At 37.9% G+C, this 16,276-nt stretch overlaps 3 protein-coding genes and 1 pseudogene across 3 annotated transcripts; 2 read left to right on the top strand and 2 right to left on the bottom strand.

Annotated features, from left to right (window-relative positions):
- Positions 1-829: 829 nt before the first annotated feature.
- LOC120133433 (G-type lectin S-receptor-like serine/threonine-protein kinase SD2-5) lies at positions 830-1,684 on the top strand. The gene has a single exon (XM_039150014.1). The coding sequence runs from the start codon at positions 830-832 to the stop codon at positions 1,682-1,684; it is 855 nt and encodes a 284-aa protein (XP_039005945.1).
- Positions 1,685-2,328: 644 nt separating this feature from the next.
- Positions 2,329-5,793, top strand: LOC120133477 (annotated as a pseudogene).
- A 1,244-nt stretch (positions 5,794-7,037) lies between these two features.
- LOC120133480 (protein GRAVITROPIC IN THE LIGHT 1-like) lies at positions 7,038-8,839 on the bottom strand. The gene has a single exon (XM_039150055.1). The coding sequence runs from the start codon at positions 8,702-8,704 to the stop codon at positions 7,328-7,330; it is 1,377 nt and encodes a 458-aa protein (XP_039005986.1). The 5' UTR covers positions 8,705-8,839; the 3' UTR covers positions 7,038-7,327.
- A 5,487-nt stretch (positions 8,840-14,326) lies between these two features.
- LOC120133432 lies at positions 14,327-14,787 on the bottom strand. Its single transcript, XM_039150013.1, has 2 exons — positions 14,449-14,787; positions 14,327-14,407 (listed from the first exon to the last, which is right to left on the bottom strand). Exons 1-2 carry the CDS (start codon positions 14,785-14,787, stop codon positions 14,327-14,329), a joined length of 420 nt encoding a protein of 139 aa, XP_039005944.1.
- Positions 14,788-16,276: the final 1,489 nt, after the last annotated feature.

Raw genomic sequence — 16,276 nt, 5'->3', positions numbered from 1 at the left:
ACAGAGAATGAGGATCTAATAACTACTGTTTCTCAGTGTTGAAAATTCAAGTTTAAATTCAACAACCATTCAGTTCCTGAGATTGGATATGGATGGGGGTCTAAGGATATATGGGTGGAACCCTGGAGAGCAATGGAGAAGTATTTACTTTTGGCCAAACAAATCAGACGAATTTTGGACTCCACTAAGGTGTTGGCAGATATGGAATTTGCAAATGGGGTACCTGTGGCTGTCCGATCGGACTGGACGGCAAAGACTACTTCACACTGAGGGATTACCAACATCCTCATCTCGGCTTGTCACGAAATCACTCCCCTAATAACATTTCAAGGTGTATCCACTGACTATGAAATGGTTCATTTCGGGAATCTTTCCTATTTCGGTACATTTTATGCAAAGGCATCTAATTCTCAGTTATACGCTGAAGAAAGTTGCAAGCAAGCCTGTAACGACAAAACAACTTGTAAAGCCGCCTTCTTTGTTTCTAAGGAAATAGCCTATGAAGGATCTTGTTATATGTATTCCGATTCTCAGGTCCTCTCACTTATGGGAAATCCACATGTAAGTGGGCGTTATTTATCATCATATTTTAAAAGTTACTTCCTTGAAGTTGAAGCTTAATGTTTCCTCTCCGGGTCAGGGATATATCAACTTTCACTATTCTTCTTTGGGGAAAGCCCCATTAGCAGTATATTCCTTTCTGATAACTATGGTCGTCGTCGTTGCTTTGTGCTTCCCGCTTTGGAAGAAGATCAACTGTGCATGACAACGACGGACGCATCTTAACTCACTCATCGCGGGATCTCTAATAAGGTTCCCGTACAGTGAGATGTCTTTTGCGACTGCTAAATTTTCCACAAGACTAGGGACAGGAGGCTTTGGAGTGGTTTATAAAGGGGAGTTAAAGGGTGGAACAATGGTTACCGTAAAGCGGCTCGAAAACACAGGGCAAGGAAGGATTGAAGAGTTTCTAGCGGAAGTGAACACACTTGGGAACAGACACCATATCAACTTGGTGAAGCTAATCGGTTTCTATGTGGCGAAGAGCCACAGAATTTTAGTTTATGAATATATGAGCAAAGGGTCGTTGGACAAATGGATCTTCCATGGAAACAGTAGCTTCTATCTTGATTGGAAAACGAGGAAGAAGATTGTCCCGGATATAACCAAAGGGTTAGCATATATCCATGGTGATTGCAGACAGAGGATTGCTCATTTAGATGTGAAGCCCCAAAACATTCTTGTTGTCGATGCTTTCAATGCCAAAATTTCTGATTTTGGGCTGTCCAAGTTGATTAACAGGGACGAGAGTGAAGTAGTGACACGGATGAGAGGCACGTTGGGGTACTTGGCGCCCGAGTGGCAACACGCGAGAATCTCGGTGAAAACCGACATTTATAGCTTTGGGATAGTTGTACTTGAAGTTGTGACTGGAAGGATGATTTTAGATTACAGTCAACCCGATTCCGATGTGTGTTTGCTTAAACTGCTGAACAAGATACGGATGGAGAGTCGATTAATGGATATCATTGAGCTTCAGAATGTAGATGTCCAACAACACTTCGAAGAAGTTAATGCCATGATATTGCTCGGAATTTGGTGCGTCAATGAAGATCATACAAGACGACCGTCTATGAATTCTGTGGTGAAGTTGGAAGAAGACAAGATACCGGCCTTTGACTAATAAAATAATTTATAGATTAAAGGTGAAAAAAGTGTTTTTACATCAAAAAGTGCTTTTATAAGATCTTACTTTTTTAATGGATGAGTAAATTATTTTTTATGTATGAAAATTAAATACATTCATAAATTTTCCATGTAAAAATAAAATTATAAATTGAACTGTCAAAAGCTCAGGAATAACATGACATATTTTATAAATATGAAAATTATTTAAAAAAGAATATTTAAAAAATTATTATAAATTATAAGTGATCTATTTGTAATAATATTTTAATTATATGATTTAAATTGTAACTTTAGAAAAAGTGATCCGTTTTTTTCTGAACACACAACATAAATTAGGGGCGTATGGTGAATGTTAGTTACCCTTTTCATTTCGTGTTACCGGCAACTCGCTCAACCATTTAATAGAAAAGAAGCGCTAAGATGAAACTTGGTTAATCGAATGGCCACGAATTAATGGCTGACATCACATGGTTTTTTCATAAACGGGTCGGCATTACAGTGTCAACAGCATCTGCAATTTGCAAGCGAGATGAGGGAAAACAAATCCAAAAATGATTTTATTTTATCTTTAAAAAAAAAGATATGAAAGATAGAAAAAGAAGGGAGTGTAAACGTGGATCGTTGAGATAAAGAGAGGACCATAACATACTCTAGATATTTTTCTCTTTCAAGTAACTTCCATTTTATCCTCTTACTTTCGTATTTGGATCCAAAGGTTCCATTAAAAACACAACCTTTGTGCTTTCAAAGGTTGGTTTCAGTGTTTCCTTCTTTTTCATATTTCCCCCCATTATTTTGGAGTCATCTGGGTTTTCTATAGATTAAATTTTGATACAATATTCGTTTAGATAAATCTCTTAGTTTTTTCTGTTTTTTTAGTTGGGATCTAATTCGTTTATGGGTTTACTTTGTTTCATGTATTCTTGTTTTTGTAAAGTTGATGTTTTTTATGATACCTAATGCAGATCAACCCAAACTAAAAGAGGAATTTTGGAAGAGAAGCAAAATTATTGAGGGGCATCGTTTATAGTTAAGAGGTCTATTTTGATTGATTCTTCTAAAGGGTAATAACTAAAGAAAGAGATTAAAGATGATGTCAAGGTCGTATACCAATCTTTTAGATCTAGCATCTGGTAATTTCCCCGTAATGGGTCAACCTCGTGAAAAGAAGCGGCTGCCTTGAGTAATGACCGTTGCTGGTGTTATTTAAGAGCTTGACGATGGCCAAGCAAACAGTGTGGCCTCAGATGTGCAGTCTTCGGTTTTTCAGGACAGAATTATTATCGGAGCTAATCAACTAACTACCAGTTAAAGCTAAGTGTAGACCTGATAATAAAGGGTGGAGTTTTACTTGGGACGATGATTCGTTGTTATTACAATTAAAAGATGGTTTGCCTGAAGAAATGGAGGTTTTGTATGTTGGTTCTTTGAAGGTTGATGTTGATCCCAAAGGACAAGATGATGTGTCACAGCTTTTGTTGGATAGGTTTAAATGCGTCCCTGCATTTCTTCCACCTGACATTTTGAACAAGATCTATGACGGTTTCTGCAAACAGCATTTGTGGCCACTTTTCCATTATATGCTTCCATTTTCGACAAATCATAGAGGCAGGTTTGATAGGTCTTTGTGGGAGGCATATGTTGCTGCAAACAAGATTTTCTCTCAAAGGGTTAATTATGTTTGGATCCATGACTATCATTTGATGGTGCTGCCACCATTCTTGAGGGGAAGGTTTAAAAGATTGAGAATGGGTTTTTTCTTCATAGTCCATTCCCTTGATCTGAGATATATAGGACTTTACCTGTGAGGGAAGAGATCCTAAAGGCACTCTTGAATTCAGACCTAATTGGTTTTCATACTTTTGATTATGCTAGGCAGTTTTTGTCTTGTTGTAGTCGCATGTTTGGTTTAGAGTATCAGTCAAAGAGGGGTTACATTGGGCTAGAATACTATTGGAAGAACAATTGGGATAAAGATCATGCCTGTTGGAATCCACATGTCGCAGTTTGAGTCTGTATTGAGACTTGCGGATGACTGGAGAGTAGGAGAGCTTAAACAACAGTTTGAAGGAAAGACCGTATTGCTTGGAGTTAATGATATGGATGTCTTTAAAGGTGTCAACTTGAAGCTGTTGGCAATGGAGCAGATGCTGAAACAGCACCCCAAGTGGCAGGGGAGAGCAGTTCTGGTACAGATTACAAACCCTGCTAGGGGAAGAGGGAAAGATCTTGAGGAGATACAGGCCAAAATACAGGAAAGCTGCAAAAGAATTAATGAGGCTTTTGGTCAACCTGGTTGTGAACCAATTGTCTTCATTGATAGGCCTGTATCCTTGAGTGAAAGGGTTGCTTACTATAGTGTCGCTGAGTGTGTTGTGGTTACAGTTGTGAGGGATGGGATGAATCTTACTCCTTATGAGTACATTGTGTGTCGGCAGGGAGTCTCTGATTCAGAGCCTTCCTCAGAATCTAATGGGACCAAGAAGAGCATGCTAGTTGTATCAGAATTCATTGGTTGCTCTCCTTCACTCAGTGGTGCAATTCGGGTAAATCCTTGGAATATTGAATCAACTTCCGAGGCAATGAATGAGGCTATCTCTATGGCTAATGCTGAGAAACAGCTTCGCCACAAGAATCAACTTCAGAATTGTAGCTCTTGATCCAAACTTCAAAAAGTTGTCTATTGATCACATTGTATGTGTATCTGAGGTCCAAAAACAGGGCTATACTATTAGACTATGATGGAAGAGTAATGCCTCAAGCATCACATAACAAGACTCCAAGTGCAGAGGTAATCTCCATCATAAACACACTCTGGTGATGTTAAGAATACTGTCTTTGTTGTAAGTGGAAGAGGAAGAGACAGTTTAGCCCCATGGTTTTCTCCATGTAAAAAACTTGGAATTGCTGCTGAACATGGTTATTTCATGAGGTGTGATGTTTTTTGTTTGGCTATGTTTTTTCCATCTTAGCGTTTCTTTTGTAGGTGCACTTGTGAAGTTGTTGATATTTCAGGTGGTCTGCTAATGATGTTTGGGAAGTTTGTGGGCAGAATAGTGAATTTGAGTGGAAGGAGAAAGCTGAGCCTGTAATGAAACTGTATAGACTATAGAGGCCACTGATGGCTCCACTATTGAAACCAAGGAGAGTGCTTTGGTCTGGCACCATTGCGATGCAGACCCTGGGTTTGGATCTAGCCAGGCCAAGGAGATGTTGGACCATCTTGAGAGTGTATTAGCCAATGAACCTGTGACTGTGAAAAGTGGTCAGTTTATTGTCGAAGTGAAACCACAGGTATCTATTTATTTTTGGTATTCTTTTTTCAGCATGCTTTTTATGGTAAATGTAATAGTAGATTAGTTTGCCTTAGTCCTATACTTAGGCTGTAAGTTTATTACTTCTTAGGTTACTAAGGCAGTATTTTATAATAAGAGGAAATACTTTTGTGCAGTAAGGTTAAGAAAATCATAAAATAGAAATGAAACAAGTAAACCTCGGTTTTTGAATTGGTTATTTTGTTATCTAATGACTTTGGTTTTGCGATTGGATGAATGCATGATGTTGAATCAACATTTACTGTTGCTTTTAGGGAGTCGGTAAAGGTGTGGTTGTCTTCACGACCATGGCTGAGAGTGGAAAGCAGGCTGATTTCGTTCTCTGCATTGGGGATGACAGATCTGATGAGGATATGTTTGAGATCGTAAGTAGTGCGATTTCTGGTGGTGTCCTCTCCTCAAATACATCCGTTTTTGCTTGCACAGTAGGCCAGAAACCTAGCAAAGCCAAGTATTATTTGGATGACCCAGCTGAGGTTGTAAACATGCTGGAATCTCTTGCAGAAGCTTCAGATCCTGAACCCACCCTAGATACAAGACCAGAAGGCTCCCTTTGAAATATCCTCCATGGCTTTATATAAAATATTGTGCCTGTTATTCTTTCAGCCGGTTGGGAAGAAGACCATGGCTGACCCGTGATGAAGAAGGTAGTTACAAGTTTGTGCTTGGTTTGGAAGCTGTCTGCTGAAAATGACATTCCAGGACCTTGTGTCTGATTATTTGGCCATTTGAGTCATAGATATGAGCAACTTTCTTCACATTGAATGCATGAGAAAAAGGTTACGAAGCTTTCCTGCCTGCAGTCAATACATCCTCGACATAAATGGTATATTCAATTGCAGTACTGCCAGATGGTATCATAAATTTCATTAAGGACCAAACTCCTGCTGCTGATGGTGCAACACTGGCAGGTCTCAGCTGGTTGAAAAAGTCATCCAGTCGAGTGAACAACTTCATTTCTCCATTTCCCCACCTTTGTTTCTAATAATGAAATGTTTTTTTTTCTTCCAATATAATTATACAAAATTAAGAGATGGATGTGAATTCCGAATCCTGGACCTATTTGACCCACAAGAAAACAGCTTGGCATTTAGGTCACATATTAGATGCCATGCCAGCCTATAACCCATATATTGGTTTCTTGTTTACAACCAGACCAGAACCGATCAGTAATCTGAAAGGCACTAAAACCTGGGATCATTTCTATATTATCCCTCCTTTGTTTCATATTTGATATATCCTCACAGTTGTAGTTTTTTAGGTCCATTGGATCCTAGGCGAGCCCAGAAGGGTAAGTAATAAATTTTGAACTTGTCCTTTCCTGTAAAGACAAATTTAATAGTAAACATAAGATATAGTCTCTCAAAATCCAAAAAACTGACAATTAAGAGTGTGTCTGGTTGCACTGAACACGAACCACAGCCGAACGTTACATCAGGCAAAAACTCTCCCGTGAACCCTTTGCTCGGATTTTGCAAATACGGTCTCCGTACCGTATACCCCCACTGTAAACATAAAGTAATATCATAGGTTTCCATTATCTACCCCTACATTTTGCTTCCCCCACGCTATTGGCAATTAGGAAGGAGGTTAAAACGTGATCCCGTTATGTTGAAAAATGCTCATTTGAAGAAACAACAATCATTCATGGTTATGAAGTTTTTTTGCCTTAAATCGGGAGGATTATGAACCAAGAGACAATTCCTATATGCTAATTGGGAAAACTGTCATTTCCCAATCTTAGGAATATACAATAAGAAACATATTGATTGTTCACACTACAGGAAAGCTAATCATAGGTTTAAAAGTATTTAACCAATGCAACTTGCTATTCTTGTCTTTGATTTTTTGGGCATATTACACTTCCCACTCTTATATTACATTAACACAACTTTTTTCCCCTTCATAACATGTTTTCTTCTTTCTCTATCATAAAACTAAAATTTAGAAGGAAAAGAAAAACTGCTCTCCTCCATAACCTAAACTGGACCTTCTATTGCTCTTTGGGTTAAATTTGGATACAGATTCGGATACTTGCTGGTGCTACCAACCACTATTAATCCACGGACAAGAACTGACGCGCCACCCCACGCTCCGCTGTCCTTCCCATAACATGGGGGACAACTACACTTCTAAAGTGGAAACTGAACTTAAACCCACGGACACCCATTTGAAAATGGCACTCAGCTCCTTCATCCTGGCGGAACGTGTAACCAAAAATAGGAGCGTGGATGGCATAGCTTCAACATGTTCCGTCTATTAATGAAGTACTATCCATTAAATATGCAAAAGCGACAGAAAAATTAACGAATGACCGGCGGTGTGGTCACCGGAGACAAATAAACTTGACTTTGAATCACAGTGACACCAATCTTGAACCCTGGAACCACCGTGAAACTGACTCTAACATCAGCATTTGCACCGTTGATTTCACCCGATGGGAGTGATTCATCACTCACGTTTTCCATGTAAACCTCAGAGAAACCACAATCTTTTTTCACCTGAAAGATGGAAACTTGTTGATGCATTGAGAATCCCAAGCAATGCAAGAGCCAAAAACGCCTAGCCATCTCTGCAAAACCTGTGAAAAAAGCTGTATCCGGGAAACCACCAGAGGTTACTAGCTTCCTTTGATTCAAGTTCCCAAAAAATGAACACTCCATTTTGGCATGGACAAGGTTGAGGTACTTGGTTCTGGTGAATTTAGCAAAACAAGAGTTCGGGTTTTGAACTAAAAATGATTTTGGGTGAGCAGATTTCAGGTTCTTGAATGCGTTGAAATACTGCTCGGGGTTGAGTCTTGTCGTGGGAGAATCTGTTGAGAGCCCAAAATCATGGGAGTTGAAGCCTTCCAACATTGTCCTACACACGAAAGACTCAAATGCAAAGCACCTGTGACTTTCTTTTGCGAAAACAGCTCCAGGTTCAATGGTTTCGGCAGCAGCTCCGATATCCCATTTTGCCAACTCCATTTCCTCGACCATCATCTTCACAAAACTCCGTGCAGATCTCAAAGAGAAGTGTAAAACTTGCACAAAATGTCCCGGGTTCAACTTCGTAAACTGGATATCATCAAACATCGACAACGGGGCACTGGCGTTTAATTTCCTTTCCAAGGACCTGTTAAAGGCAGTGCAATCTTGAAGCCGCTTGTGAAGCAAAGCAATGTCGGAACCTTTCTCTTCAACATCGGATTGCAGCTTCTTGATCGTGATCTCGTAAGTCCTCATCAAGCTTTGTTGTTCTTGAATCTCAGCAAGCATCAAAGTAACCTGAGGTGAAAGATCAAGTTCTTTCTTCGAAAACTTGCCCTTTAGCTCCGAAAGAGCTCGTAACTCTTCCACAACAGCTTGGTCAGAAGCCTGAATAGCGTCACTGTTGTAAGGATGCTGAGCCATTTGCAGCTCAGCGTAAGCAGCTTTGATGGAAGTAACACCGGCGAAAACTTTGGCGAGCAGCGCTTCCAGGACTGCTTTTTGCTTAGCCTTGGAGTAGTCCCCGTTGCTTGAAGCATGATGTGGGAGTTTGTGCTGGGAAGCAGCGAGAACGCAGACCCCAACCCCATTACTGAAAGCAATTTTCTTAGCGGTTCTAAGGTTGATGACTTTCTGGAAAGTTCTTGCTAGCCTGCTCTTGTTGCTGCTGTTTCTTAAAGCTGATTTGGGTTTGATTGTTTCCATTGTGGAGAGACGAAATTAGAAGGAACTGGAGTTGAGAGCATGAAAATGATAACAGAGATCTTTGGTTATTGTGACATAAGAAAATCTGGGAAAAAGAAAGCTAATATGATATGTTTGAAAAGCAACAAAGAAGACAGCTTTGTGTACCAGGCTGAAGCCAAAGACGGTGGAGGTATTGAAAACAAGGACAAAAGTGTGATTTAGAGCGCGGGAAAAAAGATGCAAAGGTCTAAGCTTTTGCTTCTTTTTTGTTTTTTACTCCTATGGTTAAACCCTTAAAACAGGGGACTAGTAAATTCGTTGTTCATACCATAATCATTGAAAAACACATTTTGGATTCTTTCATTTGAAGAATTAAGAAAGCTTATGAAGCAATGGAATATCATTTTCTCTAATCTTGAACCTCAATACTCTGCAAGACGGTAACGAATTAGTTTTAATTTTGGGATATTAATAAAATAGCAGTGACAGTGGAAGAGATGACGATTGCATGGGGAGATGGAGCCCACGAGCTTTTATGGCATTGGGCAGAAATGGAGGTGGTGTCTTGTTTGATGAATGGTAGAGAAATTGAGTAATCTCGTGCATATATGGATCAGTTCTGTTCTGCCTGCTGTTCCCCATCACTCTTTCACTTTTTTTATATAAATAAATATCGACTACTGGAAATTCCCAGTTTATCATACATGAACGTCATTTTCTAGCGAAACAAACAAGTTTTACTCTTTTGAGGTTTTTTGGAAACGATCTGATAAATGCATGTGGTCCATGTCAAAACAATAGACTTTTAATTTCCTTCATCTTATTTTTCTCGTAATTGAAAGCTTTTTGTACTTGAAAAAAAATAAACTCATAATCATTATAGAGCTCTAAAGATAATACATTAATAAACGAATAACATATTATTAGGGGAAATATTTTTTTTAGAAAAAATGGTGGAAAAAAGTCATAGCCGAAAGAAGATAACGACTAAAATGTCCATAAATACCCAAGCACTTGCGATTGAAAGAGTGGACCTGAGCCTAATAAAGCTACGAAAGCTGATGCTAAATGCTAATAAGCTGAATTAGTGTATGTTATGTTATTTCCTTCTTCTTCCTTTTGGAAAATATCTAAATTTAAATCCTAATTACTCATCTTTGCTAAAAATATAGAATCATATACTATATCTAAGAATAGTAAATATATTTGTTGGACCAGCTTAGATTTTCGAACTTAAGAATAGTAAATAGGGTAGATATTACGCTTGAAATTAAAATTCATCACTAATGAGTTAGTTTAAGTGGTAAACAATTTAATATCGCTTAAACAAGTATCGAATTCGAATTTTTGTATATGCAGCAAAAATTCGTGGAGACTCACCCACTAAAATTAGATGTGCGACCCGAATCGATTCTGATTAGAAAGTATGAAATCTTAAGCAACAAAAAAGAAAAATTAAAATTTATTGGGTAACATTGAAAAACTAAAGTGGCCACCATTATTGAAAAACAAGTGACCCAGGAGGCAAGGGGGTATGTTTTAACATGATTTTTCAAAGTTTGTAATCACTTTTAGATTGAAATTCTTTTCATTTTGAAGATAATAGTACCGAGACAAGACGGCTTCTTCTCCAACTAATGCCAACTGCCAAGCGTCATTGTATGAGATTCCAATAATTATCTTAATTTATAAATAGGTCTAAAATATTTTCTAAAAAATATTAATATTCTTTTTAAAATAAGTTAGAATTTAAGGACTTAATTCGAAATGTTGAGTGGGTGAAATATGAAAAAGCACATATAGAAACCCTAATAATGATGAGAGGCAGAATAATTGCAGTTCTGCTCCTCCAAAATGGATGGAGCTGCCATTTTCATGTGTGTCATGAAACACTTAAGCCTATACAAGCAAAATCATGACATTGGCTGACTGGAGATAAGGGATGGAAGGTAACCGATGGGTACACTCAGTCCCTCCTTAAAAATTTAAATTTATTATATATTTTAAAATTTTATTTTTAATACTGATATTTTATAAAAAATTTCAGTTCTCTTAAAATTTTAAAGCGTTTCGCTAACATAAAATATTGTATTCAGAACAACTTAAAATTACATTGATTATCTCTCATTACAAAATCAAATTGGGATTAGATGAAATACATACAATATAATAACATGTTTCTGATTTTGCATGACGAGGATGGATTAATGTTACTTGTCTGTTAGGCGGGTCATACAAACAATCATCATTCATTTTTCATGTATAAAGCATGTTGTCGTTAATCAACAACACAGTAATATCAATATAGGCACGCAAATCGTTAAAAATATTAAACTCGCCAATAAACCTCGACCCAATAATTCCTTCGTATATAATTACGTTAGCTGTCTAGGTGATTATCAAAGCAATCCCATTATTAAATCTAATAATAATAGATTCAAAAAAATATTATAAGAAAACCTAAATTATCTCCATAGTTTTTACGTTGATCGTTTGCTTTTTTTTAATATTTGTTAACAGACCACGACATTAGTTTTAGGGTTAATTGCCTACCACCGATCTTCTTCTTTACTTTTTTTATATTATAATATTCAATAATTTTGTTTATATGACATATATTTTCATAATACATTTTTTTATCTTTTTGCATGTTTTCGTTTTTTTATCGATCGTTTCGTTATTCTTTTCGTTTAATTTTCTCATGGTTAAATTTAATATCGCATCGATTGATCAAGTTGACGTTTATTTATTATCTTATTGATCTTTCTTACTCTGGACTCTCGAATTGGACTCTCAAAATTTATTCGGTTCACTTAATATTTTCAAAAAAAAGTTCAGTTCGGTTAACAGTTAAAGGAAAAAAAATTGATTAATTCAGTTAATGGTAATTTGGTTCGGTCGGCCACCACCAAATCAATACCCCTATATGAGGGTGATTTTTCCGAAAAATCACCTTTTGTATCTTTATATACCTGTCAAACACCCTTTCAACTTTATTTATTGATCTAACACCTTTTGCAGAAAGGCGTGCCCTACGCTGATGATGCTGAGATTGGACTATTCATTCACCCAAAATTACCGCAATTCAACTCCGATAATGATGATGATGTAGATGAAGTTCACTCAAATATGGCACAAACTGACCCTCCAGCACACATGTATGAAGCTGATTATGGTGCAATGTACGTGCCAGAATTTACGGATATGTCTAATCTCGGTGACTATGGATTTTACTCATCAATAAACAATTATGAGTTATCTTTAGGCATGGAGTTTTCAACCAAAGAAGAAGCGATGATGGCTATAAAAAATTAAAATATCCGTAATTCTGTTCAATCCAGAGTCGACCACTCTACGCCAGAAAAGTATGTCTACCACTGTGTCCGACGTGAAAACGGATGCAATTGGATGGTTCACGTATCGAAGAGGAAAAACAATAGATGGGAACTAACAGTATACAACGGTCCTCACATATGTTGTGCTGGAGGGATCAACCAAGATCATCCCAACTTGGACTCTCAAGTGATCTGTCAAACTATCATGCCCATGGTAAAAGCGAGCTCCCATATAGCTATTGTTGTGTTGGTTTCAGCTATACAATCGTAGTATAGGTATTCCGTCTCATACAGAAAAGTATGGAAGGCAAAGTAGATGCCCATTAAAAAACTTCACGGCGAACGGGATGTATCTTACAACGAACTTCCAAGTTGGTTTAGGTTGGTACGGAGGTTGAATCCTGAGATAATTGTGGACTTCAAAACCTCTCATGCATACCATAATGATCGAGTTCTTCGCGATCGATGCCAATTCTACCGGGTTTTTTGGACTTACCCACAGTGCATTAATGTTGTCAAATACTGCAAGCCTGTGGTACAGATCGATAGAACTTTCTTGTATGGAAAATACAAGAAAGTTTTACTATTGACAGTTGTCCAAGACGATAAGCGCAACATTCTTCCAGTTGCGTTTGCTCTCGTTAAAGGAGAAGATACAAATTCTTGGGGTTTTTTCCTCCGAAACTTACGTTCACATGTTATCACGAGGGAAAAATATGTGTCATTTCAGATCGTGGAGCTGGGATCAAAGCAGTAATGGAGTCTTTGGGTCCATTGTGGCAGCCACTCTTTGTCCAATATAGGTATTGTATCTAACACATTGCTGCGAACTACTATGGGAGGTTCAAGAAGAATTATGAACGTCAATTACTTGTGCGCATGGGTAAGTGAAACCACCATTTTTCTTTTGATCGTTTTTATTTTTTAAGGAAACAAAGTTAGTAAGTTCTACATTTTTTGATCAGGTTACAAACTACTTCCTCAAACATTTGAATATATTCTTCAAGATTTACGGGCGAAGAACGAGGAAGGATACGATAACATCAGCCTCATCGATAAAGAAATGTAGACAAACGCATATGATGGTGGATATCGATATGGACACATGACAGCCAACTTGGCTGAGACAATCAATTCGACCTTAAAGGGTGCACGTCACTTACCTGTAATGGCTTTGGTAAAAACTACATATTTTCGTTTTGGGCACTTTTTGCGAAGCTTGGGGGACAAGCTCAAACCTGGATGCAAGGCGGTCATGTCTATCACCCTATATTAGTTGCAGATCTACAAAAAAATTGATGCAACAAATGGAATGTCTGTAACAAGCTTCTTTAGAACACATGCTTTGTTTCATGTCACAGAGTTACAGCGACCTCTTCAAGGGATTGAAGCTGTGTCGTTAAGAGTAAATCTACGGGACAGATGGTGTGACTGCGTGTTTTTTCAAGCTATGAAGTATCCATACTCTCATGTGATAGCAGCTTGCTCGCATACCCGTCAAGACTATAACCGTTTTGTGGATCCAGTATACCTAATATCATAAGTGTTTAAGGTATACAAATTTGAGTTTCCCCCATAAGTAATGACGAAGAGCCTAATGAGGTTCAGAATTAGGTTCTGATTGTACCAGACCTGACTTTATTGAGGGATCGTGGTTGTCCAAAATCCACTCGAATTCATTGTGATATGGATATTCGAGAAACATTTAGACACGACAAAAAATGTGAGCATTGTAGAAACTCATGACACACTAGGAGAACATGTCCACTTCTGTTGTCATCAAGTAACCATTGATGAGGAATTGATGTAGTTATTGTTTATCAAATAATAATTCTTGTACTTTAATTTGCATTTACTTAAAGTTAATGTCATTCGATAACCGCTGATGAAGATTAAAAAAACAATACAAGAAAACGGGATTGGACGTTGGCGTTATATGTGATTATAATAAAAGAGATAATAAGTGACAAACTTAAGAAAGTTATCGAACACAATTATTAAATTTTATCAAACTAATAGTAATTAGGTATTTGAATATAATTTTAAATACAACAAACTTACAATAAGTATTAAATGGTAAATAATAACCAAATTACAATAATTGATATTAAATGATAATAAACAAAATTAACAAAATAAATTAACAAAAAATCCAACAAAATTAACAAAAAAAAATCAAAAAAAAATCCAACCAAATCAACAAAATAAAGTAAGTATTAAATGATAAATAATAATAAAATTACAATAAAAAAGTCTAATAAACAAATAGATACAAATATAATGAAATATCAAAATCTATCAATGTCTACGGTGCAAATGTGTTTTGCAGGGCGGTGGTTGTTTGTCTCGAGGAGGATTTCTTCGTATAACTGGTTATGACTCCTCGCTGTAATCATCATCATCATCATCGTCGTCAGGAGAAAATACATTTTGTTGATGAGAAACTGATGATGATGTAACACCTTCATAGAATAAGGACCCTGGAGGTGTATGACTGACTATCCCACCGCTTATAGATAACTGCGAAAACTCATAAAACCCAGACATCGATGAGTGTGAAAAATGTACAGGAGGTGTCTGTGTCGCGACCATCGGTGATGAGGTTGCACCCGCTAAATAACTAGCATATGAACCCCAAGTCAGATATGTAAACATATACCCATAATATCCTCCAGGAGGGGTCATATAACTTTGTGACGGCGGCGATGGTGGCGACGGCGGCGACGGCGGGGCTATAAAACCAGGTGAAGGTGGCGGTGGCGACATCGTATATGGCTGCGGTATGTAAGTCGCTACAGACGGTGACTACTGTGAAGGTCCTGCTGGTGAAGTTGAGGACGAACCAGAAACACTTGCTCTCCATCCACGAGTCGGGGGACGATGGAGTTGTGATGGTTCACGTCTCTATCGACGTCGCTGAAAGATCTGCCCTCGTGCATCCTCAGAAAGCAGAAACAGTTTCCCGTTACTGTTGAACCACTCATAATAATCATCAATAACTGTCAAGAGGTCATTATAAATGAGTTCTCTATGGGAAAGCGTCGATGCCGATCCTCCCACAGTACGACTCTCATGACGCTTCACCAGTCAATCTGTATCCGACTTGCCGCGTCGATCTATGCTATGTAACTCGTCCATATTGCGAGGTGCTTCCGGAATTGGTTGTACAAAACCAAATTATCGGAGCATGCGATCAGTGGAGTGCCACTCGACGATCGCATAATAGATCAAAGTGACCACCACCATCCAAACATCTGATGTGCCCCTCAACTCAGGTGGGATGCACATCCTCACATCATCATTAGAAAATGGAACCCATTCAAACTAAAATAAATATATAATTTTTATCAAACTAATAATCTAATTATATAACTATAATAAAAAATCGATTTTTAAACATTAAAATGCATACCTCTATGACAGCCTTCTGATCAATTAGCACCCTCATTTTTTCTAAATCATCAGGTAGCTCCAAATGATTTTTCCTGTCAGTAGACCACCTATTCAAAGAATTTTTTATTATACACTGTATAAAATGATTAATATACGAAATTAGTTTTATAATTACTTCAATAGTAGCGGAAATATGACATAAAAATGGTAATCGATACTATACCAAGACTGCAGTAGAAGGAGACATATGCCGATAGCATTTTTCCTGTAGTTAGTCGCTCGACACATCTCCCTATACATGAAAGCCAAAACTGTCGAGTCCCAACTCAATGATCCGGCCAAATGAAAGTCGCCAAGATGTCGCAACCATATACAATGAACTTGGTTACGCGATATGTCCGACATCAACAACCCTCCTATCAGCTGCAGTATGCATGCCCGTGCATATATTTTAACTTCATCATCAGAGGCGTCATCGGTCAACTCCAAAAAATTTGCATCTAACCAATTTAACGGTATCTGACCATCGTTAAAATTTTACCGGACACCTCCTAGATAATCCCGGCACAAAGTAGTCCAGTTACCGTCTGAAATCACATCTCCATCCACCGGAAGCCCCAAGTGCATAGAAACATCCTCAAGCGTAATCGTGCACTCTCTGTCCGCACGGAAGATGGAATGTGTGGGTCTCCGGCCTCCACCGCTCTACTAATGCAGAAATAAGGTATGGTTTTATCTTATAATGTCATTCATATCTACCTATGTGATCGAATCCAAACTCGACTAAATACGGACAGACACGGGTAGGTATCGCTAACTTAAGGTTCCTAATAAAATGATCTAATATACGGTCGCTTTCCTA

Source organism: Hibiscus syriacus, unplaced genomic scaffold (genome assembly GCF_006381635.1).
Source record: "Hibiscus syriacus cultivar Baekdansim isolate YM2019G1 unplaced genomic scaffold, ASM638163v2 tig00110580_pilon, whole genome shotgun sequence".
In the NCBI taxonomy this organism is placed as follows: Eukaryota; Viridiplantae; Streptophyta; class Magnoliopsida; order Malvales; family Malvaceae; genus Hibiscus; species Hibiscus syriacus.
The sequence above is the reverse complement of the archived record's forward strand: the minus strand, read 5'-3'. Positions and strand labels throughout refer to the sequence as shown.